The 25,475-nt window shown below is 43.1% G+C and overlaps 1 protein-coding gene across 2 annotated transcripts; it reads right to left on the reverse strand.

Moving 5' to 3' along the window:
• Positions 1–21: 21 nt before the first annotated feature.
• Positions 22–25,475, reverse strand: LMOD3 (leiomodin 3). Of its 2 annotated transcripts, none has more exons than XM_083425771.1 (4): positions 25,035–25,475; positions 11,606–11,937; positions 5,787–7,154; positions 22–443 (listed from the first exon to the last, which is right to left on the reverse strand). In XM_083425771.1, the coding sequence occupies exons 2-4, from the start codon at positions 11,897–11,899 to the stop codon at positions 417–419; spliced, it is 1,689 nt and encodes a 562-aa protein (XP_083281897.1). In that variant the 5' UTR covers positions 11,900–11,937; positions 25,035–25,475; the 3' UTR covers positions 22–416. The 2 variants fall into 2 exon arrangements, with proteins under 2 accessions (XP_083281897.1, XP_083281896.1); XM_083425770.1 differs by having other exon boundaries at positions 25,031–25,474.

Here is a 25,475-nt window from a genome sequence, read left to right on the forward strand (position 1 = left end):
AACTCACAAAAGGACACCATATGCTTCTGTAAAGTTTAAAAGCAGAAGGCAACATGATTGCGACAGGGATTTCCTGAAGAAATCTATAAAAGTTATAACATAGGGGATAATATCCCTCTGCTCTCCGCCCCTACCCTCTGAAATTAAAGCCCAGCAAGCTGACGGAGACTATAGGGTGGCACTAGCCCATTACAAACGCGTACGTGTGAATTATTAACCATTTATACTGTTTCCATTCTATCCTTTTCAATCATCACTTCAACAGGTGGCATGCTTTAAGCATTGTTCCCATGTCTTCCATTTGAAGGAAACAGGCCCTGGAACAATATGAAGCAACACTTGCACAGTCTGTGTGTTTTGTTTTGTTCTTTTTCTTTCCTTCTCCAAGTTGTTTCCTTCAGCTGAATAGGGAGTAACTACTCCAGCTCTTTGGGAAGTGGCACCTGTGCAGCAAAAATAAGAAATGTAAATGCAGGGTAGTGGGGGAGGGGGAAGATATATCCTCATCACAATCTTCTTCCAAATGAAACAAAATGGTAACTGGGTTCAATTCCCCATCCATGGTATAAACAAAATAACTCTTCAATATATACCAGACACATTGTGACAATTCAATCCACTACAAGCAATAGATCAGGCATCCCCCAACCTTCGGCCCTCCAGATGGTTTGGACTACAATTTCCATCATCCCTGACCACTGGTCCTGTTAGCTAGGGATCATGGGAGTTGTAGGCCAAAACATCTGGAGGGCCGCAGGTTGGGGATGCCTGCAATAGATGATGTTCTCTTTACAACCAAACCCTAAACACGTACTTTAGGCAATCCATCCATTTCAACAGAACTTATTTTCCACGTAAATTTATTACCAGGCTGAGCATAAGTTGTTGTCCACCACAAGTACATAGAGAGGGGGGTTTTTAATTTTAGAAATGTCCCAGGTTTATAATTGTGCTTTTATTAAAGATTGTGTTACTATTTTTTTGCAATATGCTTGGTAAAAAGGCATTCTACTGAGCTGCAGGTGTGACAAACAGCTGAACTGACAAGCTTAGGCCATCCAGGTGATGGGTGGGATGAGTATGCTGACTGTTGATTGTTCTCTAACGAGCATTGCAAGGTGCTTGTGGCTGGAAGACACTAAGTGCCAGGTGTGTGTCTCATCTGTTTATGCACACACGCAACATCAGCCTGTTCCTTCCCTTCACTGAGGTGCACAGAGGGTCACAAACTGTATCTGGAATTTCTTCTATAAAGTAATTGCAGGCTGTCCTGACTTACGGTGTTATATGTTTCTAATCCCATTTCTACTGAATTTCCATTGTGGGAATATATGGATTGTGGGAAGTAGAAGTGCTGGAATAGAAGGCGTGAACTGACCACCACCCCTTTCACCAGCAATAAAAGCCCCTCATTTAACTGTCCTCAAATTGACAAAATGGACATGTCAAGGAATGTTCTCCTATGTTGTTTTATGTGACTGAAGTGTTCTAGAAGTTTTACAGTTTGGAAGGCTACAATTAAACCACTAGACCAATGTGTGTATATATATATATATATATAAAAGGAGAAATAATGATGGGCATTAAATAAAATAAAATGCTCTGGCCCTGTCCAGGCTGTTTGTCTATAACAGCTATTTAGTTCAAGTTAAAACTAAGAATGCTACAACAGATTGAAAACAGAAAGCATTAAAACTGGCTCTGATTTTAGAATGCCATGTTTCTAGACAGGAAGCTAGCCCAGATGTCTTAACGTAATGAAGGGAACCGCCAGGAGGTGTAATGTATATTGCGTGACTTTCAAGCTTGGAAAATTACTTCTAAACTACCGAGGAAGACATAATTAAACGTAACTGCTATGGGTGACCTCAGTGATTAACAGGTGCAGGACACGGGACCTGATCCAAGTGAAAACATCCAAGGCATGCAAAACACCCTAAGGATAGAGATCTAATGTGGGTGAGCTTTTCCAGCTGTGTAATTGAGAGGGGGGATTTGTTGGAAAATGCACCCTGCACCTCCACATCTTGCAATGCTCTTGGTGGCTGACACTGGAGACGCCCCACCCGGGGTCAGAAGGATTTCAGACAAATGCTCCTCCTCAAGCAACATGACTAGAAAAGGAAAAATAAGAAGTACCGAATGGTAAATCTGGGCACTTTTTAGCCAATTCACTGTGTGTGAACACAGATACATCACTCGCATATATTGGTGCCACAGTGTGGAGAATGTAAGATTTCATGCAGAGACCCACTGAATACACTTGATCTTTAATATGATGTGATTGCCCTTTTGGGAACAGAATCAGAATAAACAAACTGTAGCAGAAGGGCCAGTGGTTGCCACTATTGGGCACCTTCAGGTAGGAGATCACAGCCAACTTTCAGACCCTCTCTAGGACTTGGGCCTCCTCCTCATTATTGCTTTCTGTTCACATGTTCCATTAGTGATGTCAGCAGTGATGGAAGCAAGGTGAAGGAGAAGGAACCCAGCTCCCCTTGAGGGCCAACTCAAGGAGGAGGCTCACAAAGACATTTCATCCCAGCCCCCCCGAGGGGGTGGGACCCCAAAGCCAGCACTGGATAGTTTCCAATACAGTGGTACCTCCGGTTACATACGCTTCAGGTTACAGACACTTCATGTAACAGACTCTGCTAACCCAGAAATAGTACTTCAGGTTAAGAACTTTGCTTCAGGATGAGAACAGAAATCGTGCTCTGGTGGCGTGGCGACAGCAGGAGGCCCCATTAGTTTCCCATTAGAAGTGGTGCTTCAGGTTAAGAACAGTTTCAGGTTAAGAACGGACCTCCAGAACGAATTAAGTACGTAACCAGAAGTACCACTGCACAGACTTAAATGCTGCAATTATAATGGATCTAAAAATGCTGATAACAACAGCATTGAAAGGCGCATGGAGTGTTAATGCCATCCACCTGACAGCTGCAAAGTATGGCTGCACTCAGAGTAATATGGCCATATTAGCAACACCACCCCCACCCCCACTGACATCTGCATGTTGAGCCTGAGAATATGTTGGAAGCCGCCCAGAGTGGCTGGGGCGACCCAATCAGATGGGCGGCATATAAATAATAAGTTGTTGTTGTCATTTGTAGTCTGATTGGCAGCCTCTCTCTTTTAGCTGAAATTGCCAGAGACTGAACCCGGCGCAAAACATGGGTTCCTCCATGATGCAAGGGATCCTTCCAAAATTACTTTCGATAGCTAGTATTAGAAGAAAAAGAGTTTGGATTTGATATCCTGCCTTTCACTCCCTTTAAGGAGTCTCAAAGCGGCTAACATTCTCCTTTCCCTTCCTCCCCCACAACAAACACTCTGTGAGGTGAGTGGGGCTGAGAGACTTCAAAGAAGTGTGACTGGCCCAAGGTCACCCAGCAGCTGCATGTGGAGAAGCGGGGAAGTGAACCCGGTTCCCCAGATTACGTGACTACCGCTCTTAACCACTACACCACACTGGCTCTATTAAAATTCTCTCTCTTCTGAAAACAGTAAATGTTCCACCCATAAACATGCATCTTAGTTTGGATTTTTTTTAAAAAAATGTGGGTTTTTAAAACAATACAAAATACAAAGATTCCACCATTAGTATTTACATAATATTAATGTGAGTGCATAAATGAAGTTTGCATGCTTTGGATCCTAAGTCAGGAATAGAAGAGAGGTCTGCCCAGTTGCAGGCCATTCCCCCTTTCCCCTTCCCTCCAGCCTTCATGAGATATCTGCGGGACAGAATAAGGGGACAGAAAACTTTCCTTCCACAGCCATCACCAGTGGTGGTGGGGGAGGTCACCTCAATGGGGAGACACCACAGGGATTTCACCTTTGGTGTCTCTCCTTCTGGGGAGAAACCTCCTTCTCCTTGCTTATTAGGGTGCAAGGACTGCACCCCCATAAGAATGGCTGATGGATGGTAAAAAGACTGTGAGTGAGAGGCAGTACGTAAAGTGAAGATCTCTCAGAGTGAGAGACCGGATAAGAAAAGGGAAGTTAACCAGTGAAAGGTGGGAAGCTTTGTAATTTTCTCTGGTGAATGGGGAATTAAGAGTTACGTTTGTTCAGAGAGATATTTGCATTTCTTACACATTTTCTGAAGGTTTAGATATCCTCAGGGCTGGTGCTATTATTAGGCTGCCTAGGGTACAGACCTCAGAGGGGCACAGTACTGACCTTTCAGGGACAGTTTTACACAGATTAATTTTGTTACATCTTATAAATTTCTGATAGTATTTTACTTCTATATTTTGAGGAATTTCATCATTTTTGAGGTAATTCATACGTTAGATTTTTTTTTAAAGTATATATGAAATAGACTGCAGAGTTGATTGGAAGTTATGTTGCATAAAAAGTGAAAACGCACCTCATTTTAAATCTTAAAAGTCACATCTTAAACTTGGCAACTATATCAACTGAACATGCCCAGGCATCAGATACACTTGACCTGAAGGAATAGGTGACAAAATTTGTAAGGGAAAAGGCACGCAAAGTAATATTTTGATGTGCCTGAAATAGAGACTTTTCAGAGGCTTTAATTTTAATATCATAGGTTTGTTCAAAATTATTTGTGTGCTAAAACATTTTCTTTTGTACTTGAGAAAGATAATAAAAGATCGTTGTATTACTTATTCCTGCAATTTACAAATTTAGCAGTTTCAAGTTTTGTGTATTTCATTTTTTCTACAAGACATCTGGGGTGTGTGTGTGCAAGTACTTAGTCTTGCTTAGGGTGCAAAATAGCGTGACACCGGCACTGGATATCCTGCCGCTGATTTCACCCTCCCTTATTTTTTTAGGAGGCTGTTGTTATGAGATGCGCATTATGTTTATAGTTGCACCTGAGATAAGCAGGTTATATGAGCTACTGGATTGTACAGGGTTTATAAGAGCGTGTATAATTTGGCACTGTTATTATATCATATTTATTACTATGTATTGCTTATTATTCTGAACTGTATCTACACAACCATTCTAATGTTTTGTATTGTCTGGCTATTATGGGATATATTGACATACATTGTTTATTACGTTCTATGTTGTAAACTGCCCTGTGGTTTATTTTGCTTTTTGTTTTCGTTTTTCAAAATGTGGTACAGTATATAAATGTTAAAAGTAAATAATAATAATAAATAACTGCTAATGTTAGCTATACATACAAATAGCTATATATACAAATTGCCAGTACATGACACCCAATTTAAATTAGGATAAGAGTAGGAGACAGGGGGACTACGATGCTATGGTTCCATATGCAGACCTGCCTGCAATCTGCATATGGAAAATGTCCATATTAAAGTGAATCCAAAGTTTTCCTCCAGTGCAAACTGTGGCTCTGGATTGGGACTACAGCGGAGGTAAAGGATTTGTTCCTTACCCTCTCCCTTGGTAGGGTGATGAACTGGATCAAGGGTGGTGGGTTGGGATACACTAACACTTTGTCTAAATTGAAAATGCTTGCATTTAAAGCAGGTACCCCCAAACTCAGCCCTCCAGATGTTTTGGGACTACAACTCCCATCATCCCTGACCACTGGTCCTGTTAGCTCGGGATGACGGGAGCTGTAGTCCCAAAACATCTGGAGGGCCGAATTTTGGGGTGCCTGATTTAAAGGCTCAGAAACACAGCTTTTGCAATGTGCAATTTCACCCTTAGGATTCAGGCTATTGTCTCTACAACACACGGCTGTTGTCATCCCCAAATGACTCGATTTTGAATGAAATATCTTAAGATATTGCAGTATTTTCCTACTTCCTTTTTCACCCCATTGCACTCACCGGTTTCAGATAAGCTACATTGCTCTGGCGAATATCATTAAGTAGCTGATCTCTAGGAGTGACTTGTACCAGAGGAGGTGGCCGTCTTCTTGGAATAGGCTTGAGTGTCTTGATCACATCTTTGAGGTTGGTTTTTTCAGCAGGCTCCACATATTCTTTTATGGTGGGTTTCCGCTGGGTTCTCTTGAGTTTCACTATTTTGAAGTCGCCGCTGCTTTCCTTTTCAGGTTCTGGTTTTCTTGCAGGTTCGTTTTTCCTGCCCGCAGATGGAGCTTTGGGGACTGGTGGCATTGGAGGTTGCATCGAAGGAGGCATCACTGAAGCAGGCACTGGTCCCCCTAGCAATTCCCACATGCCAGGAGGCAACCCGAGTCCGTTCTCTAACATGGCTATTAGCTCTTTCTGCTGTTTTCGTTGCTGCTGCTTTTGCTCCTCTATCCTTTTCTGCCTCTGTTTATCGAGGTTTCTGCTGAGCAGATTGGTAACCACCATTCTGGGACCTGGAAGTTCAAAGTGATACCCTATCTTGAGCAGCGTAGGGTTGGCTTTCAGTAACCTAGCGATCTCCGTTTCTGCTTGATGGCCCAACATGCCTCTCTGGTTGTGAAAGCGTAGCTCAGTCAGCTTCTCATTGTACTGCAGACACCTCATAATTGCAACAATTCCTTTACCCGAGATGAAATTTGAATCAATATTCAGTGTAGTGATGCTCCTGTTTTCACGCAGCATGTTGGCCAAGGCAAAAGCCACATTATCATCTGCCCCCACATTGGCTAAACTGAATGTTTTGACGTGCTTATTCTTTTTCATAGCATTGACAAAGTCCACCAGCATTTCCTTGGGGATGTTCTCAATGTTGTTCAAGTTGAGTTCTGTCATGCTTGGGTCATTCTTCTGGACCTTTCTCAGGCTCTCATCTAAATTGGTTTGATTTCCTGAAGGCCTGGCACTTAACTTAATAAAATTAGTATCTACAGCTAATTTTTTGGGAATATTTAATTTTGATGCTTTCTTTTCATTATTGTCTTGTTTTTCATCTGATCCCTCTGTTTCATGTTCATTTCTGCTGTCCTCTTCACCATATGGTTTCTTTGTTCCCAGTTCTTCCTTATCTTTCTCTTCGTCCTCCTCCTCCTGTTCTTCCTCTCCTTCCTCCTCCTCCTCTTCATCCTCCTCCTCCTCCTCCTCTTCCTCCTCCTCTTCCTCGTCTTCTTCCTCCTCTTCCTCCTCTTCACCTTCCTCTTCCTCTTCTTCATTCTCTTTATAGTCTCTTACATCTCCATTTGTTTTCCCTGCATTATTTTTCACCAGCTGCTTCTCATTACTAATATCTGCAGAATTTTCTTCGGACTTCTCCACAGTGTGTCTCTGCAGAAAACAGAATGCTAAGAGCTGAAATAATTTAAAATGGTTTTGCCTCATCTACTAAATAAAACCAACAAAGTTGATGTGACATTTGAATTTGTTTCCCCACTGTGCAGATGAGTTACTTTAAAAGAAAATACACAGTTCTAAATTCCAGTATGTACTATGCTGGAATTTATTCTTTACTTTTCACAGTCCAAATGCTCTGATGTCAATATTATTTGAGTTTGTCTGCTACATTTTGCTTGTTTAGTCGTTTTGTCGTGTCCAACTCTTCGTGACCCCCTGGACCAGAGCACACCAGGCCCCCCGGTCTTCCACTGCCTCCCGCAGTTTGGTCAGTAATGTCTGCTACATTACTATTGTACAATAACCTTTCATATGTCAAAATCTGGAAATAACTACTTCATTATTTTATAATGGGTTTCAAAATAATATACATTATTGGACTCATTCTGCAGTCAGGCTTGTTGTTCCATTTCTCCACAGATCCCTCTGGATGTCAAATGTATTGGTTTTCTGGCTAAAACATCCATTTCCCTCCACTGATTGCCCTGTTTTCCTATCCACAAAATAACTATTGTTTTAGAATTATTGTAATCATAGCATTTCTTTCTCCATCACCACATACAGGTGGACATTAAACAAGCCCCACAGGACATTGTAAAAGAACATACACGTGGGGTTTTCAGTAGGGTCTGAGTAGCGTTTCCACCCCCATTCAGCCCAGACACTGAGGTCCAGTTCCGAGGGCCTTACAGCGGTTCCCTCATTGCAAGAAGTGAGGTTACAAGGAACCAGACAGAGGGCCTTCTCGGTAGTGGCACCTGCCCTGTGGATCACCCTCCCATCATATCTCAGGGAGAGAAGTAACTATGCAAGCTATAGAAGACATCTGAAGGCAGCCCTGTATAGGGAAGTTTTTAATGTTTAATTATGTTTTTGTATATGCTGGAAGCTGCTCAGAGTGGCTGAACCAACCCGGTCAGATGGGTGGGGTACAAATACTAAAATTTATATTGTTTTAAATTTAGCGTGTATTTAATATTCTATTGGGAGCCACCCAGAATGGCTGTGGAAACCCAGCCAGATGGGGGTATAAATAATAAATTATTATATTATAAATTAGTAGTAGTAGTAGTAGTAGTGACTGGCAGGGCAGAATGAGGTAGGGCAGCACTGCTCACCTGGCTTTGCAATATGGAAGTGTGAGAGGGGCAGGGAAGTAGGGAGGTTGGTGTGGTGTGGGGGCAGCAGCAGCAGGGTCTGCAGCCGTGCCCACACTGCATCACACTTCCTGCCACCTCTCCCCTCTCTTTTTCAGTTACTAGCAGTGACCTCTGTATTAGGAAGCCAGGTAAGCAACCCACCCAGCTCATGTTCTGTTCTGCCATTGGCTACTACTAGGGGGTTCTTTTTACTATTTTTAAAATGTTGAGAGCAATCATAGTACACATTCTTTGGTCCGAAAGACAATAAAGCTGAGATATGCTCAATGTTTAGATTTCCACTCTATATTTTTCTGGTAATTCTAAGATATCGGAATCCATATAATTTCCAACTCGGTGCCCCCTTTTCCCCTGGACCTGGTTAGCTTAGGTAGTTGTTAAAGATGCTGGTAAAGGTAAAGGGACCCCTGACCATTAGGTCCAGTCGTGACCGACTCTGGGGTTGTGGCGCTCATCTCGCTTTATTGGCCAAGGGAGCCGGTGTACAGCTTCCGGGTCATGTGGCCAGCATGACTAAGCCACTTCTGACAAACCAGAGCAGCACACAGAAACGCCGTGTACCTTCCCGCCGGAGCGGTACCTATTTATCTACTTGCACTTTGACGTGCGTCCGAACTGCTAGGTTGGCAGGAGCAGGGACCGAGCAACGGGAGCTCACCCCGTCGTGGGGATTCGAACTGCCGACCTTCTGATCGGCAAGTCCTAGGCTCTGTGGTTTAACCCACAGCGGTAGTTTAGTTTAATTTCCAGTCATCCTAAAGCAATTTACAATGCCTGCTAGAGTAAATTTGCCTGGCACCAGAAAAATGGCAAAGTCAGCACCAAGCAAGCTTGGTTGGGGAGAGCACTCAACAATTGGGGCGCTACTATAGGAAAGGCCTGTTCTCTCATTGTCATCCTCCAAGCATCTCTCTTGTGGGCCTCACACTATATACCAGATTATACTAAAATCTTTTTTAGTATAAATCTTTTTAATTAGCATGCTTTGCCGTTATCACTTCATCTGGCTTTTCCTGAATAATTTTAAAGCAATACTAAGCACAATACAGTCTTTCTACTAGTCCTGGTATAATTGCAGCAGTAACTATAAGAGTCAGTCAGTAAAATATTTAAGCAATGTCTCAGTTTCAGCCAGGCGCGGTTATGGAACCCTAATTTCAATTCTCTCTCTTTTTCTTTGTTGTCTCATATCCTGTTAGAACTACAGTATCTAATGGAGCAGGAGCAATAAATGGTGAGACAGGTCTCCTACCCCACTCCTCTATCTGTGCCTTTTGTTCTATGTCTCTGTTCTCTGCTCTCCTCTGTTAACTTCTCTCTCTTCCACTATTTCCCTTAAACCACTACATATGCATTTTGCCCAAACCTCCGCTGACACCTAACCATTTCTAACCGATTTACGCTGCTCACTTGTCAGTGCCTGGTATCTGACTTCATCTTCATCCTGTCCAGGTGAGACTCCTGAGCACTTCTGGGCAGGAATAGTCTTGTGGAAAGTCAGTACAAAACCTTCTCCTAAGGCAAGGCATTTCTAAACCTTGTAATGGAAAAGTGAAGTAAAACCAAGTACCGTATTTTTCACTCTATAGGACGCACTTTTTCCCCTTTAAAAATGAAGGGGAAATGTGTGTGCATCCTATGGAGCGAAGACGCCATAGCCCTGCGACCCTCGCCCGGCTGGAGAGGTGACGTGCGGCTATGGCAGGAGTCTCTCCGCTGCACCTTTCCGCTGCTCCCGACCCCTCTCGCTCTCCAGGCTTCCAAGGTAGCCACCTGAACGGCACCTTGTTTTAGAGGGGGAAAACAAGAGGGGGAAAGTTCTCCCCCTCTCTGCGCAGCGCCTCCTGCTGCTTCACTGAAGGGGCGCTGGGCAGAGAGGGGGAGATCTTTTTTTTCTTGTTCTCCCCCCCTCTAAAACAAAGTGCGTCCTATTGTCCGGTGCGTCCTATGGTGCGAAAAATACGGTACACAATTGTTCCTGGCCTATTATACGTGATCCCGAGGACATTCCCCTCAGTGTTTCCCAAGCAAGGAAACATGTTTCCTCAGCTCTAGGACTGAAATTCTGAGTTATTGTGAAAACATGATTCCCACTCCCTGCTCCTGCAATTCTTGCATTTGTATGGTTTCCTCCCCTCACTTTTATTGTTTCTCTTTTCCTAAACCGCTTTGAGGTTTTGGGGTTGGGTTTTTTTTGCAGTCAAGCAGTGTATAAATTTTATGAAATACGCAAAATAAAATAGTGGTGTTTTTGTTTTGTTTGTTTTTTAAAAAAGCTTAAAAGCCCCATATCTTTGCCTCTTTAGTATCTGAGAAGAATATGAGCCTGCTACTCCGTTTCTGCTTCCCTCATAGCTTGAATTGCTTTTGCTTACACAGATAAATGTTTAAATTGCTGCTTTTAATTAGTGTGTTCTCTGTACTCTGATATTTCATTTTTGCATCTTTTGTTGTGAGCTGTGTTTAATTATAAGAGAAGCAGGACACAAATAGCTTTAATCCATCAATCAATTCTTCCAAGGCTGAATATTATCTATTTGAACTGTTTGACTTTTGTTGCATTCAAGAAGGAGTCTCCCCTCTCCCATGGAAGTCAGGGAGCATCTCACAGCCAAAAGACCTCACCATTTCATCTCTAGGAGGGTGTGTGTATTCATCAGTTTCCAGTGCCTGTCTAAGGTACAGGGCTCTGTTCCTGCACAGCATACCTGCATCACACAAGAAGTAAGGAAAGCAAAGGCACAGCAGAATGTCTTGCTCTTCCTGTGTTAGAACTCCATTTTTATTCTCAGACTTCACACCTGATCATGTGAGCTTCTGCACTGATCCAGTAATTCATTGGGCTTAGGTCATATGACAATAATGAAAACTGATTCAAAAACCACATACCGGCTAAAATAGTTAGGAAGCACCTTCCTTTATACAAGCTCGCTTTCCCTTTAAGATCCCAGGCAGCGGCATAGTCCAAGGGCTGTCTCTGAGACAGGTACATTTGGCTAGGATGTGGAGAAAGACCTTTTGGGTGGAAGCTCTTCGCTATGGAACTTCCTTCCCAAGAAGGTCTACTCTGCATTTATAAAAGACAGCAAAATGTCCCCCACCCCCCAAAGCCTTGTAGCACAATTCAATTAATCTAATTATTATTTAGATGTTGCTATTTGGTGTGTTGTAGCTCCCACGTCACCACGAGAAGCATGCAGAATAGTTGCATTTCCTGTTTCTTACCTCCGATGGCAAGAGAGTGACAGGCACTCGTTCATCCTCATGCATCCGCCTTGAGGTCTTCTCCCAATACAGGTAGTCAACAAGAGATCTGTGATCAAAGTTTCCCGTCGGTGGCTTTTCAGTCTGGTCTCTCTGTATCATTCCAACTGGCACTTCGGGGTCTGGAGCCATGACTTCCATTTCACATTGTAGCTCCTTCAGTTCTTCGGGGGAGAGGTTTGCTAGGATTTCATCTTCATCGATCTCTTCAGAACAGATTTCTTCTTGGTCAGAGTTTTGGCTGAACTCAGACATGTTCTTTGTTGATGTAAAAAAAAAAGACCCAGAAACGCCTAAAGGAAATTTAAGAAAGACAATAAGCAGAGCTGGTTATATCTTCTTCAATTTTCTGAAAACCTCAATGCCCCTAAGGTTTGTGGGAAAGTTTTTTTTTTTTTGCCCGAAATTGCAGTACAACTCAGTCTTAGGAGATGCTTGTGTAAGAGTGAGCAAGGGCTAGAGCATATGGTCGGTCTATATTAAGCAGCGCTTGGCTGGGGGAGGAGAATTTATGGAAGTGCTGCCATGTTCTGTTTTCAGCAGCTTGTGTCAGCTGTGTAAGCCCCTTCTGACATTTCAGTACAGCTGTTGTGTAGCACTGCAGCTTCTTCGTGGTAATTTGCTGGAGGATTCCCCCAAGGATATGAGATTTATTGGCTCATGATATATACAAAATATTTAAATATAGGGAAATGAATGCTACTCAGGATGGCCTGCGCATGACCCTCTATACCTCTTGTGTCCACTCCAAGCTTAGCTAATGCTCAGGCTTTGTGCTGGTCACCAATTGTTTTCATCCTCGGCACGTATCGGTCTTCAGAAAATGATTGATTTACGATGGCCAGTTTAAATGGCACTGGCAAAGATCGCTGCATTTATTGTCCCTAGCACTAAGGAATGCCCTTCAGGCACGTGCTCTGTGGAGTCACTGACATTTTGTTTTAAAAAATCAAAGGAGCTGGACAACAGAAGCATCATCTGACAATAAGCAAAACAGCTGTTATTTTAAGGCAAACATTTCAGTGGAGAAAGAAACGAGGGGAAGTGCTATTTGTAGACTCCCATGACCCGCAAATAAGACCTACCCTATAGCACAGTTCCTATTTGCTAATTATAAACATTTTGTATGATAGCACTTCAACAAATCATGGTTTTGGCCTCTGCAACCATTGCTATTGCAAGAAAATGTGTGGCACCTACTCCAGCATCACCATGAAGGCGGGGGCTTTTTCTAACTTACGCAAACCTTGCGCCAGGTGCGAACACCTCTGAGGTGCCTCCTTAAGCAGAGCCTTAGCCCAGAACAAGGACACCTGCAGCAATAAAGATGCAGTAGCAGATGTCCTATGGGACACAGGTGGCGCTGTGGATTAAACCACAGAGCCTAGGACTTGCCGATCAGAAGGTCGGCAGTTCGAATTCCCGTGACAGGGTGAGCTCCCGTTGCTCAGTCCCTGCTCCTGCCAATCTAGCAGTTCGAAAGCACATCAAAGTGCAAGTAGACAAATAGGTACCGCTCCAGCGGGAAGGTAAACGGCATTTCCGTGCACTGCTCTGGTTCGCCATGCTGGCCACATGACTCAGAAGCTGTACGCCTGCTCCCTCGACCAGTAAAGCGAGATGAGCACCGCAACCCCAGAGTCGGCCACGACTGGACCTAATAGTAAGAGGTCCCTTTACCTTTACATTTAGCAGATGTGCTAATGCCTAGGGCCATGGCTTCATGAAGCCTTTGGAGAACCATCTAAATCCTTTGATCCTAAGCTTTATTGGGGAGATCATCATCACCCCTGGCTGCATTAATCCCAGAGGCAAATGAAGAAACGGGGGAGTCCACTAAGGGGTCTTCAACTTGTCCATAATGCAATTGGCCAAAGTGTGAATCTCTGAGGGGCAACACCGAGAAACCCTCTGGTAATGCCCATTCAGCTGAGAGGGAAGGGAACCACATTGGGCTCGATGTCTGGAGCAGTTGTCACTGTGGAGACTTCCCTCCTAGTTATCATCCTGCCCAGAAGGAGTCTTAGGGAGAGAAACCTCCAAAGTCCAGCATGCCTTCTTACTTAATGGAGAGAAATCCTTCTGGGAGCACAGGCAGGAACAGAGGCAAGGCTTGGTCGGCTCCTCCTCAATTACAGGCAAGAAAATTCATTCACACAAGTTTCTGCCACCTCCACCAGGGCAAAAACTACCAGACTAACCATAACTTTTGCCGCCTGAGCCAGAGAATTCTGCCCCACTTAGGTACCATTTTTTTAAATATCAAGTGTTGGCAACTCTTACTCTAAGCATTGCAGTAGTGAGTACTATGATTATTTTGGTTGTGCCAATATAAACAGGCCAAACTAATTAAGTGAATGTAATTAACATTATAAGGGACGTGGGTGGCGCTGTGGGTTAGACCACAGAGCCTAGGACTTGCTGATCAGAAGGTCGGTGGTTCAAATCTCCACGATGGGGTGAGCTCCCGTTGCTCGGTCCCTGCTCCTGCCAACCTAGCAGTTCGAAAGCACGTCCAAGTACAAGTAGATAAATAGGTACCACTCTGGCGGGAAGGTAAACGGCGTTTCCGTGCGCTGCTCTGGATCGCCAGAAGCGGCTTAGACATGCTGGCCACATGACCTGGAAGCTGTACGCCAGCTCCCTTGGCCAATAAAGCGAGATGAGCACCGCAACCCCAGAGTCGGTCACGACTGGACCTAATGGTCAGGGGTCCCTTTACCTTTACCTAATTAACATTATAAAAATAAAAAGAGCAGCAATGAGGGCCCTAAAACAGAACCAGGATCATCAGGGACAGGGAGGTGGTATAACCTTCCCCCTCCCCTGCTGCCCCTGTTGAACCCTACCCACAAGCTGCCATTTGTATCCTAATGCAACCTCCATTGGCACCAGTGATGCTGCGTGTAGGTTTCTAATTAAAAGGAAGGTGTCACATGACACTTACTCTTCCCAGCCAATCAAGACTTGAACAAAAGAGTGCAGGCGTGCCCATGGCAGACTATGCAAGACTTTAGCTTCAAGTCTTACTATTAGACTGAAAACTAAGCTCTAGCAGGATATTTTAAAAGATAATTCTGCTGGAATCAGAGTCTCATTGAGGCTTGCTTTGCAAACCAATAATTTCTTGAGTTATGTAAATACAAAATGAAACAAACTGACACAGAAAACTATAACTACACAGTTACAAGCAAGATGGGCCATATTTGTTAGTTTCATAATTGCATTATTAAGGAAATAACATTGCATGGAAATGTGCATATCAGAGTCCTAATCATGGCTGGTGGGTGTTTTTTGTTTGTTTGTTTCCCAAGTAAAGCTGCTTTTGGAGGGGTAATTTAGAGTTGTGGAGAGCGGCATGCAGTCTTTCTCCGGCCACCACTTCTGCACTCCAAAATTGCCACATCTGCTGCTTTTCCCTCCAGGGTTCCAAACACGTGACTTCACAAATTCCTTAGAGGCATGTCAGGCAGAGAAAAGGTTAAGCATCTCTTTCTCCCACACCTCTTCTCATCGCTCCCCATCTTTTCCTGGGGGGGAAGGGTTTCAGCTCCAAGAGCTTGCACAGAATATGCAGTTAATTCCCCCAAGTTATTTACAACAGTTCCTCCGAAAATGTATTGTATACGCGCACCTTTGTACTGCTGCGACGCAGTTTTCTTCCTAGTCGGTGCTAAAGACCTTGACCTTTAGGCTGAATCAAAGGCTGCTTCAGTGACATAGATCTGGACTAAAAAAGATGGGCAGGTTTTCCTTCTGGGAGAACCAAGCAACTAAGCTGGTCCAGATGGTTGCTAGGGCAGTTCCTGTTTGTTGTGGGGAGAAGAATGTAAAACTGGAATGTGGACAAGAGGCCAGACGTTACACGTCCAATGACAACTATCGGTACTCTTCAGATATGCAAATAAAATACAGAAGAGGAAAAGTGGTTGGTTGCGCTCATGGGTAGTCGCTGAAGTACAGAAGGTTTTGCTTATTGCAGGTAACTATTACAATTTGCTATTTGTTGGAATTAACTCTGCCAGTACAGAGTACACATATTGACAGAGACAGTTATAACCCAGCGATAGTTTAGCAGATATGGGCAAGGTTGGCTCTAATAGTGGGGAGCTGGTTTGGGGTGTCATGAAAGAGCAGCACATTGTAATGTATACAATTAATATTTCTTGTATTTTTACTGCCAGGGAGTGGAGTTTGTGGGATTTTCTGCTTCAGGTGCCAAAATAACTTGGCCAGCCTTGGGTACTTGGGGAAAGGCAGGTGTTATTTGCTGCTCAGCCACAAGACAAGGAAATGTATTGGAGTGGCCACTTATGGATTGGCAAAAAAGAGAAAATAAACCACCCAAGAAGTGGATGGAAGAGTATTTTCTTAAAAGGTGCACATGCTAATTTGGAAACAATTGCTTAATTTAAATAGAAATAAAATCTCACCACAATGGGGAAGATTATGACCAGGTGATTTGTGTGTGCTTGATGTCCAGATGTGCTGCCCCTTTCCTCTGCAATTCTGTGATTGTATAAATGGGTAGACTGTCAATAGCTGGTGTTTAATTGTGGGTGTATTCTGCAGTGTATTATTGACACAATAATAGTGCATTAGTGGTAGTTTCATTCTGGTTGTTTGTTCTGTGATACCTCCCCAATGCTTCCACATTATTGCCGTCCAAAGGGGCTATAGGGCAACAAACGCAGGACAAAAAAGTTAACCAGAATGTTGTGGTAGAAAAAAATTACAGGATTTCAACAGGTAGTTATGGGTTCTGCACTGACTGGAAGTAAAGCAGTGTGACCACACCAAAGCTTGGAATACAGAGAAGGGAGGTCTGGGGAGATCGGAGAAATAAGTTAACGCAAGGAATATAATGAAGATAAAATTGTTTTTATTTTTGTTTTTGTTTTTTCTGATGCTCTTTGCTGTTTTGTGCTTGTGTTATATTGTATTTCTTTTTTCTTTTGTGTCGTTCATTTTTTTGTTGTTTCATTTTTTATGTAAAATCTAATAAAAAATATTTATAAAAAAACAACAAAAACAAAGCTTCCACAGGTGCAAGCAGTATTGAAAGGAAGAATGTGTGCAACCACCCTAATAGTATGATAATGATTACACACTAAAAGAGAGGTCTGGAGGCAAAGGTGCTATCAATATTTCTGGCACTTTACAAAATTACATAAGCTTGCTGTTTGGTGTTGTGTGTTTTTTTTAAAAAAACCACACAAATAAACAACCAAACGGTATATAGTTGACTAAGAGTCCCAGGACCTCTTTATTTAGAAACTTATCACTGTGGCTTGATGAAAGAGGTTGGGACTAGAAGTGGACTTAACACAGTTTCACTGCAAAGGATTTAAGGGGTCAGTTTGTGTTTTGCTTAGCAAAGTTTGCTTAGCAAAGTTTGGGTTATCTAAGAACTACTTTAAATAGCATCACCATTAGTTAAGTGAAAGAGATGGCTCACTACTTCTTTTTTATTTTTTAAAAAGGAGGGTTCTGTTTATTGCCAACAATTCATTGCTGGTTAATATTTGTTCCCAACCATTGTGTTCTTTGAAAACCAGGTTTGAAAACCAATTTCCAAAGGCTAGGTTTGCCCGCCCCATTCAGAAGCCTACAACTCAACAAATAGGATGTATGCACTAGATTTATTGTATGTCTATTATAAACATGCATTATAGGTATACACTATGCCAGGAATAGCCAATACAGTGCCCTCAATATGCTGTTGGACTAAATTTCCTTAATCCATTTGCCATGCTGATTGGGGCTGATGGGAACTGGGAGGCACTGTTGACTACCCCTAAAGTTTGTTGTTGCTAGTAAAAAGCAAAGATAAGCAGACATGGGAGAAGTTAAAACAAGCTAACCACGTAAGTAGAGGATGTATGGCCTTCTGTCATGGATGAGCTATTTGAGATTCGCGCATTCCAGGGGGTTGGACTAGATGACCCATGGGGGTCCCTTTCAACTCCACAACTCAATTATTCTGTAACTAATCTATTGCTACTCCCCCCCCCAATATCCCATGAAGGCTATATGTTAGGGTATAACCCAAGCAAAACTGTACTAGACTAGGGACCACAGACTTCAATGGAAGGATTCACCATGTACTTGCTTCCTCTCATTACAAACCAGATTTTATTTGGATGTGCTGAATTTAGAGCAGATTTCTCTTTTGGAAATTAGACTAATTCTTGGGTTGTGCCATTGCTTGCCACTTGACCTTGCGGTCTACCCCCACTTTTCTACATAAGTCACCCACCTGTTCTACTTTTCTAAGGTGTTTTGAGAGTGAAAGAAAAGGGTAAAGTGAGATTTTAAAATACTGTTTGTAAATACTCGATTCGAATCAACTAAATTAACATATTTGTCTTCCGCTCTGGATTAGCTGTTTCATATAATCTGCTGTTGATTGATTACACCAGAGGTTTTCAACCTTTTTGAGTCCACGGCTCCCCTGACCAACTACATTCTTTCTGTGGCACCCCTGTGGGGCTCAAGAGTCCAGTTAGGTCACCCCTTGCCTGCAGAGCTGGCAGCCTCTCACCCTTTTTCAAACACCCTCCATTCTGGAGTGGTCCCTCAGCCGCCTCTCCTCTCCCCTCTCCTTGGGAATCCTCTGGGCAGCCACTGCTGCTGCCCCTGGTCTCTGAGTTGCCGCCCCCTGCCCCCAAAAGAAGTGCCTCTTCCAACTGCCCCACAGGGGCCTGGGAAGCACCCCCTGGCCAGCCCCAGAGGCACCATTTGCCTGGAGAGCTTGTAATCAGGACTGCTGCAGTAAACAGCTGTGTAAGCCTTTGGGAGGCAGAGATGCAAGAGGCATCACAGGAGGGAGGGAAGGAAAGAGGGACAGAGGCCAGTATTGCCCGCGGCACCCCTGACCATCATTCAAGGCACCCCAGGGTGCCATGGCACACTGGTTGAAAACCACTGGGTTACATTAATAATTTGTTTCATCCCATCCCAAGAGCTCATTTTCTATAAAAGTATAATTATTATTCTACCTATCCCTAGCCATCAAAGGCTGGATTTCAGTCATGTAACATGTAACAAGTATATTTCAGCGTGCCCACCTTTCTATGGTGCCTAGAAAGGGCCTCAGTAAATAACCCCTCAAAAATTCACAATGAACTGTGAACACACACCCTTAAATATCCCCACATTTCATTGGCTACCAGGACTGGACACTCCCCCCCCTCCAATTCTAAAGAGAGGGGAGGTGCAAAAAGCTGTTCACTGTGAGGAAAGGGTGGCTGGTGTAGGTGTAGTTAAGTTTGCAGATGATACAACGGTGGTTGCTTTAATCATGGCTGCAGTTGGGGGAGGCAGCCTATAGGAAGGAAGTTGAGCAGTTGTGGGAGTGGTGCAGGAAAAACAACTTACACCTTAACTTAAAGAAAACAAAAGCGATTATTGTGGACTTTAGGAAATGTAAATTGAATATTCAGCTACTTATTATTGAGGGGAAGTGCGTGGAACAGGTCTCGGTGTTTCGATTTCTGGGAATGGAGTAGAGAGATGACCTAACCTGGGGAGAAAACAGCAAAGACCTGATGAAGCGAGCACAGCAGAGGTTATATTTTCTGAGAATCCTCTGTAAAAACAATCTCTCATTTTACCATAGTACTGTGGAGAGTGTATTAACTTATGGTCTGTGTGTGTGGTTTGGGAGCTGCACAGTCAGGGAAAAAACAATGCCGTCCAGGGTTGTAAAGACTGCAGAGAGAATAATTGGGTGCACTCTTCCCACCTTAGATCAAATCTATGCTGTCAGGTGCCATAAGAAAGCTGCAGAGATAGTGCAGGATAGGACGCACCCCAGAAATGATCTCTTTCAGCTTCTGCCTTCTAGAAGAAGGTACAGGGTTATAAAGACTATGACTAGCCGCCTCCGAAACAGTTTCTACCCAAATGCAATTCTGGTTTTAAACACAGTATAAGGAGTCTCTATAGGAGTATATTGTATTTTAAAATGGGGTTTCAGAGTTTTTAGGGGTTTTTGAATGTCTTATGTAGATTTTTCAATTTCATTGTTCTGTATGGGACAATGACAATAAAGATATCGTATCGTATCGTAATTTAATGGAGGTGGGGAGTGATGCACCAATTTCTCTGTTTCTGCTTTTTAAGATGTACTGCCAGCCATTTTAGGTTACACCACACACCCATAGCAGCCATTTTGTGACTGGCACCCATGGGTCTTTCAAAATTCCAAATGTGCCCATTGGCTGCAAAAAGTTAGCAAGCCCTGTGAGTCTAGGCAGATTCCGAAAGTGGTAAGTCCCAACCCTGATGAGCAGAAATAGGCCCTAAATAAAGGGGCTATTTATTTGATATAGTCAAAATGTGACTTATTGCTCAACCTAGAATTTTGCTTTTGGGTGCTTATGCCCAGGACATATCATTATTATACAGTGGTACCTCTGGTTACGAACTTAATTTGTTCCGGAGGTCCATCCTTAACCTGAAACTGTTCTTAACCTGAGGTACCACTTTAGCTAATGGGGCCTCCTGCTGCTGCCGTGCGATTTCTATTCTTATCCTGAGGTAAAGTTGTTAACCCAAGGTACTATTTTTGCGTTAGCAGAGTCTGTCACCCGAAGTGTTTGTAACACAAGGTACCACTGTGTTTTATGCCTGTGTAAGCACAACATCAGCCTCTCTTGTCCTGTTCTAAACACCAGGATAGTCATCCATAACGCAGCCCATAAATGGCTTCCTGATGTTATCGAATAAATCAACTGGGGTCTCTTGCTGGCATCTTATTCTCTCAAACCATGCCATTTGGGTCACTCAAGCGATCCATTCACCACTTGCAAATCTCCTGCTGATTTCTTGTCTGTAAATAAAGTACTTAGCTGCCCTCTTATATTTCCCTGATCTGCAACCGTTCCATCTTGAGGCCACGAGCTTGTGTGATCTGCTAAGTTAAGGTCAAGCCTCTTGTTAGGGCCTCTGCAGAGGAATTATCGAGGGAACACGAGATATTGTTGGCTCATAAGGAACAGCAATTTTGATTTGCCATTTCCATGTATTCTGCCTTATCTCTGGTGGAACTATGATCATGGAAGAGCTGCCTTCTAAGATAAGGCCTAAACTTGTGTTCACTGGTAGCAAGCTATGTTCCAGAAACTGCCCTGAGACCTCTGGATATATGGTGGTATATTATTATTATTATTATTATTATTATTATTATTAGTGTGTGGCTTTGCTTTTTCATAGTATTGCTTGTTTAATATTTCAGGTAAGACTATGAATTATGAGTGGGACAATCATACAGCTGTCACTAGAATTACCAACCTAATTTTAAATGTGTTTTGCATTCTTACAAATTGGTGCTGTGTAATACAAAGTGTAATCATACATATATTAATTCACTTAGCCAACCTGATCTTCCTATTTTACTTTCCATTATTTCCCAATATGATCCTCTAACACCAGACGGAGGATGCTTCTAAACATTCATCCTGATTAGAAATTGACTATTCAATGAGCAGTCATTCTGATCTGTTTGCAGGGAGGTTAGCCAATGTTGCGTCAAAACAAGTGCTATCCCACACTGTCTCATGGCATTCCTCGTTGCAAAAAGTCCAGCCTTTTGCTGAAGTGGGTTTGTTGCACAGGGCCTGCGAATGAGCTTTAATTGTGCAATATGAGTTTGCTGGTATGCAATTGAATCCTGCCCCCCCAAAGTGACAGACTGGAGGTGCCCTGAGCCATTCAGTTTTCATCCCCAACCTGTACCAAACATGAAAATGGCTGTATGTTAGAACCCTCGCTTTATTTAACATAAAGAATTGTGAATCTTTTTTTGGTTCTTCCAGCCATCCTGAATCTACCTCATCCATCCTATCCAATCGAATAAAAAAAAACAACCCTTGAATAATTTAAAAAAGAACATTTGGCCAATCTTTTTGACAGATTTGTCTCTAAGGGTGCATGATACGTCAGGGTGTGTTTTTTGTTTTGTTTCATTTTTCCAGTCTTACATTTGGTTCTCCACATTTCCACATAAGTGTGAGATTACTATTTTTTTAGTTCTCATGAAAATTCATCAGATTTTCGTGTCAATTTCTTCTTTAATATACAGTGGTACCTCTGGATGCGAACGGGATCTGTTCCGGAGCCCCGTTAACATCTTGAGTAGAAGGCAATCCGCATCTGCGCGCGCACGGGTCGCGATTCGCTGCTTCTGCGCATGCGTGTGACATCATTTTGAGCGTCTGTGCATCGCAATCGGCGAAACCCAGAAGTAAAGCGTTCCGTTACTTCCGGGGCGCTGCGGAGCGTAACCTGAAAACCCTCAATCTGAAGCATATTTAACCCAAGGTATGACTGTACACATATTTGTAGGCAGTTTTCCTAATATAAACATTTTTCCAAAGCAATTTGCCCTAATATAATGCATTTTTGTATGTTATTTTCACATGCTATGCATACTATGTATCTATGTGCACACTTTACCCCAGTTCCTGCATTTTTCTTTACATTATTTGGATGGAAAAGAATACTGCAAAATTCAAAGATGTACATATTTAGGGTGGCTGTGATCACACGAACCAACCTGGACCCTGTGCTTGTCATGTGATGCCCTTCTTTGTCCCCCACTCTTTGAGAAGGGGCCTTTTCTGTGGTGATTCCTGACTATGGAATGCTCTCCCCAGAGAGGCTTGCCTGGCGCCTTCATTACAGGTCTTTAGGTGCCAGGCAAACTCATTCATCTTTACCTAGGCCTTTATTTATTATCTATGGCCTGTTACCTGCCTCACATAAGCCTCAAGAGCTACCCTGAAAAGGGGTTCAGATGAGCTTAGAATTCAGGCAGATTCCTATCAGAGTACGCAACCCTTGGGATAAATAAGTTCCAACCAAGATAGAACTTTGAAATCTAGCACTTAGAATTAAAAATGAAACTGTTTGAGTACTAGTCCATGGGTAGGCAAACTAAGGCCTTCTAAATCTGGCCCGCGGACAGTCCAGGAATCAGCGTGTTTTTACATGAGTAGAATGTGCACTTTTATTTAAAATGCATCTCTGGGTTATTTGTAGGGCATAGGAATTCGTTCATTTTCCCCCCTTCAAAATACAGTCCGGCCCCCTACAAGGTCTGAGGGACAGTGGACTGGCCCGCTGCTGAAAAAGTTTGCTTACCCCTGCTAGTCTAACAGTAGCATTCTGTTAGTCTTCTGCCAGTCTTCAAAAACAGCCTCACACACAACATATTGCAGTAGTCTAATCTGCAGACTACCATAATATGGAGAATAGTTTCTGATATATCACTGTCTAGGAGCCATATCTGGCATACCAGCCGTAGCTGGTGTGAGGCACTTCATGACACCAATGTCACTCAAACATCCAAAGACAGGACCACATCTGATGGCAATCTCAGCAGATACACACTGGCCAGAGTTGCCCAATGTGAGCATATCTCATTTGCTACTGTCCAGCATCAACGGTTAAGAAATTAAGTATTTTTCATGGGTTAGACGAAGGTAAAAAGACCATCCAGTGACTGTCTCTACATTATCAAATTCCTAAGTTGCTGAATATACTTGATCTAAATGTATAATTCTTGAATTTCTCCCAATTTACCTGAAGCTAAGATTACGTTGAACAGATTTGTTTTGAAAAACTTGACAAGCTCAAGCATTTATGCTTTAGCAAACCTGACTGAAATTCTGGGAAGCATCATTACTGACATTAGTGATAAATGTCTCTTAAAGATGTCCCATAATTTCAGCATAAACTGTCATGCTAACAATTTTTCACTTGCTAGAAAAGGCACATCGATTTTTAGAACTAGCAAGTTACATAGGCACAGAGAAAATGGTTTATTTTATGGAACTGTATATAATGTGTGATTGTCTAACATTCAAAGAGTGTTTTATGTAGAATGCATTACTGCATAATGTGAACAATTTATGGAAACAATAGTTGTCAATTTCCCCCAAGAAAACAAGCCATGTTAAGTTTGTTCATATCATTTTATGTTTTTTTATTCCTTTGTCAGAGAGGCATCAGGCAATACATGGACTCATAGAATTGTAGATCTGGAAGGGACCCCAAGGCTCATCTAGTCCAACCCGTTGCAATGCAGAAATCTCAACTAAAACATACATGACAGTATATTTCTCCTTTGTTCCCTTCAGTAGTTTTGTCATATAAAATGTGACTTTTATCAACATAAAGGTAAAGGTAAAGGTACCCCTGCCCGTACGGGCCAGTCTTGACAGACTCTAGGGTTGTGCGCCCATCTCACTCAAAGAGGCCGGGGGCCAGCGCTGTCCGAAGACACTTCCGGGTCACGTGGCCAGCGTGACATTGCTGCTCTGGCGAGCCAGAGCCACACACGGAAACACTGTTTACCTTCCCGCTAGTAAGCGGTCCCTATTTATCTACTTGTACCCGGGGGTGCTTTCGAACTGCTAGGTTGGCAGGCGCTGGGACCGAACGACGGGAGCGCACCCCGCCGTGGGGATTTGAACCGCCGACCTTTCGATCGGCAAGCCCTAGGCGCTGAGGCTTTTACCCACAACGCCACCCGCGTCCCTTTTATCCCTTTACTATTGAGGAAGCAAAAAACATAAAATAAATTCATGCAAATACTTTAAATACTTACCGTATTCAAACATACATCTTCTGATTTCTTAGCCCATAACTGTCAGACATATGCATGTACACACAGACACAACATATTTTCAGGTTTTTCTCTGTAAACACGAGGTCTAGAAAATTAATCATAAAAACAGGGGAGATGGTGTGGGGAAGGATTGTCAAGCTAAACTTTTACCATATAAAAACCTTAACACTTCAGCAAAAGCAAAAGTGTGAATACTGGGGGTATATAGGCTGTGATCCTCATCACTGAATATATTCAGAAGTAGGTACCATTGAAATGAATGGAATTGATTTCCACGTCGGTATACATAGGATTGTAGTAAGGTAAAGCTAAAGGGACCCCTGACCATTAGGTCCAGTTGTGGCCGACTCTGGGGTTGCGGCGCTCATCTCGCTTTACTGGCCGAGGGAGCCGGCGTACAGCTTCTGGGTCATGTGGCCAGCATGACTAAGCCGCTTCTGGCAAACCAGAGCAGCACACGGAAACACCGTTTACCTTCCCGCCGGAGTGGTATCTATTTATCGACTTGCACTTTGACGTGCTTTCGAACTGCCAGGTTGTCAGGAGCAGGGACCGAGCAACGGGAGCTCACCCCGTCGCAGGGATTGTAGTACTGTCACCTATAAAAGGCATAAATCCTTTTATAGTACATCACATAAAGTACATCACATAAATCCGAGCCATTAAGGGCTGACTTTCAGAAGAGACAGTATGGCACAGGAAACACCAAAGCGAAGCAAATATTTATGGTTTCTGATGTAAGCACTTACCTACAGCGTGGGCAGGTATAGAGATCCCAGGCGACTGGGCCACAATAGCCTTTTGCTCAACACCTGTGCTGCATCTTTTTCCAACTCTTCAGCCTTCAGTTCTACCTCCAAACGAAGCCGTGTCAGATGAAAGAGCAGCAGCAACCAACATGCTCACCTCCTCATGTGTCACCATTTCAATCCTAGGTAGTGGGGTCATCAAAACATGCCTGAAGTGCCTCAAATGTTGAATGGGTTCTATTTTTAAGATAACTGATGGGACAAGTGCTGACTCCAAATACTTCAGAGCAAATTCTGCCCCACTAGTCTTTCGTTTAATTTTTTTTGCTGATAACCCCCTCCTTCAGAACCCGCCTCATTTATGGCTCTCTCCGTGGTGCCAGAACTTTAACCGGAGCCAACTGGAGAGAATGTACCCATGAAACCTAAACCTTGCCTCGTTTGT

The sequence above is a fragment of the Podarcis tiliguerta genome, assembly GCF_965153285.1.
Source record: "Podarcis tiliguerta genome assembly, chromosome: 2".
In the NCBI taxonomy this organism is placed as follows: domain Eukaryota; kingdom Metazoa; phylum Chordata; class Lepidosauria; order Squamata; family Lacertidae; genus Podarcis; species Podarcis tiliguerta.

What these genes read in the sequence shown, in the direction of transcription:
- LMOD3 (XM_083425771.1), bottom strand. Translation starts at nt 11,899, where the DNA reads ATGTCTGAGTTCAGCCAAAACTCTGACCAAGAAGAAATCTGTTCTGAA. An exon ending in TCACTCTCTTGCCATCGGAG is followed by an intron (nt 7,155 to 11,605) that starts GTAAGAAACAGG and finishes TGTTTTCTGCAG; the next exon opens with AGACACACTGTGGAGAAGTC. An exon ending in ATGTAGCTTATCTGAAACCG is followed by an intron (nt 444 to 5,786) that starts GTGAGTGCAATG and finishes TTTGCTGCACAG; the next exon opens with GTGCCACTTCCCAAAGAGCT.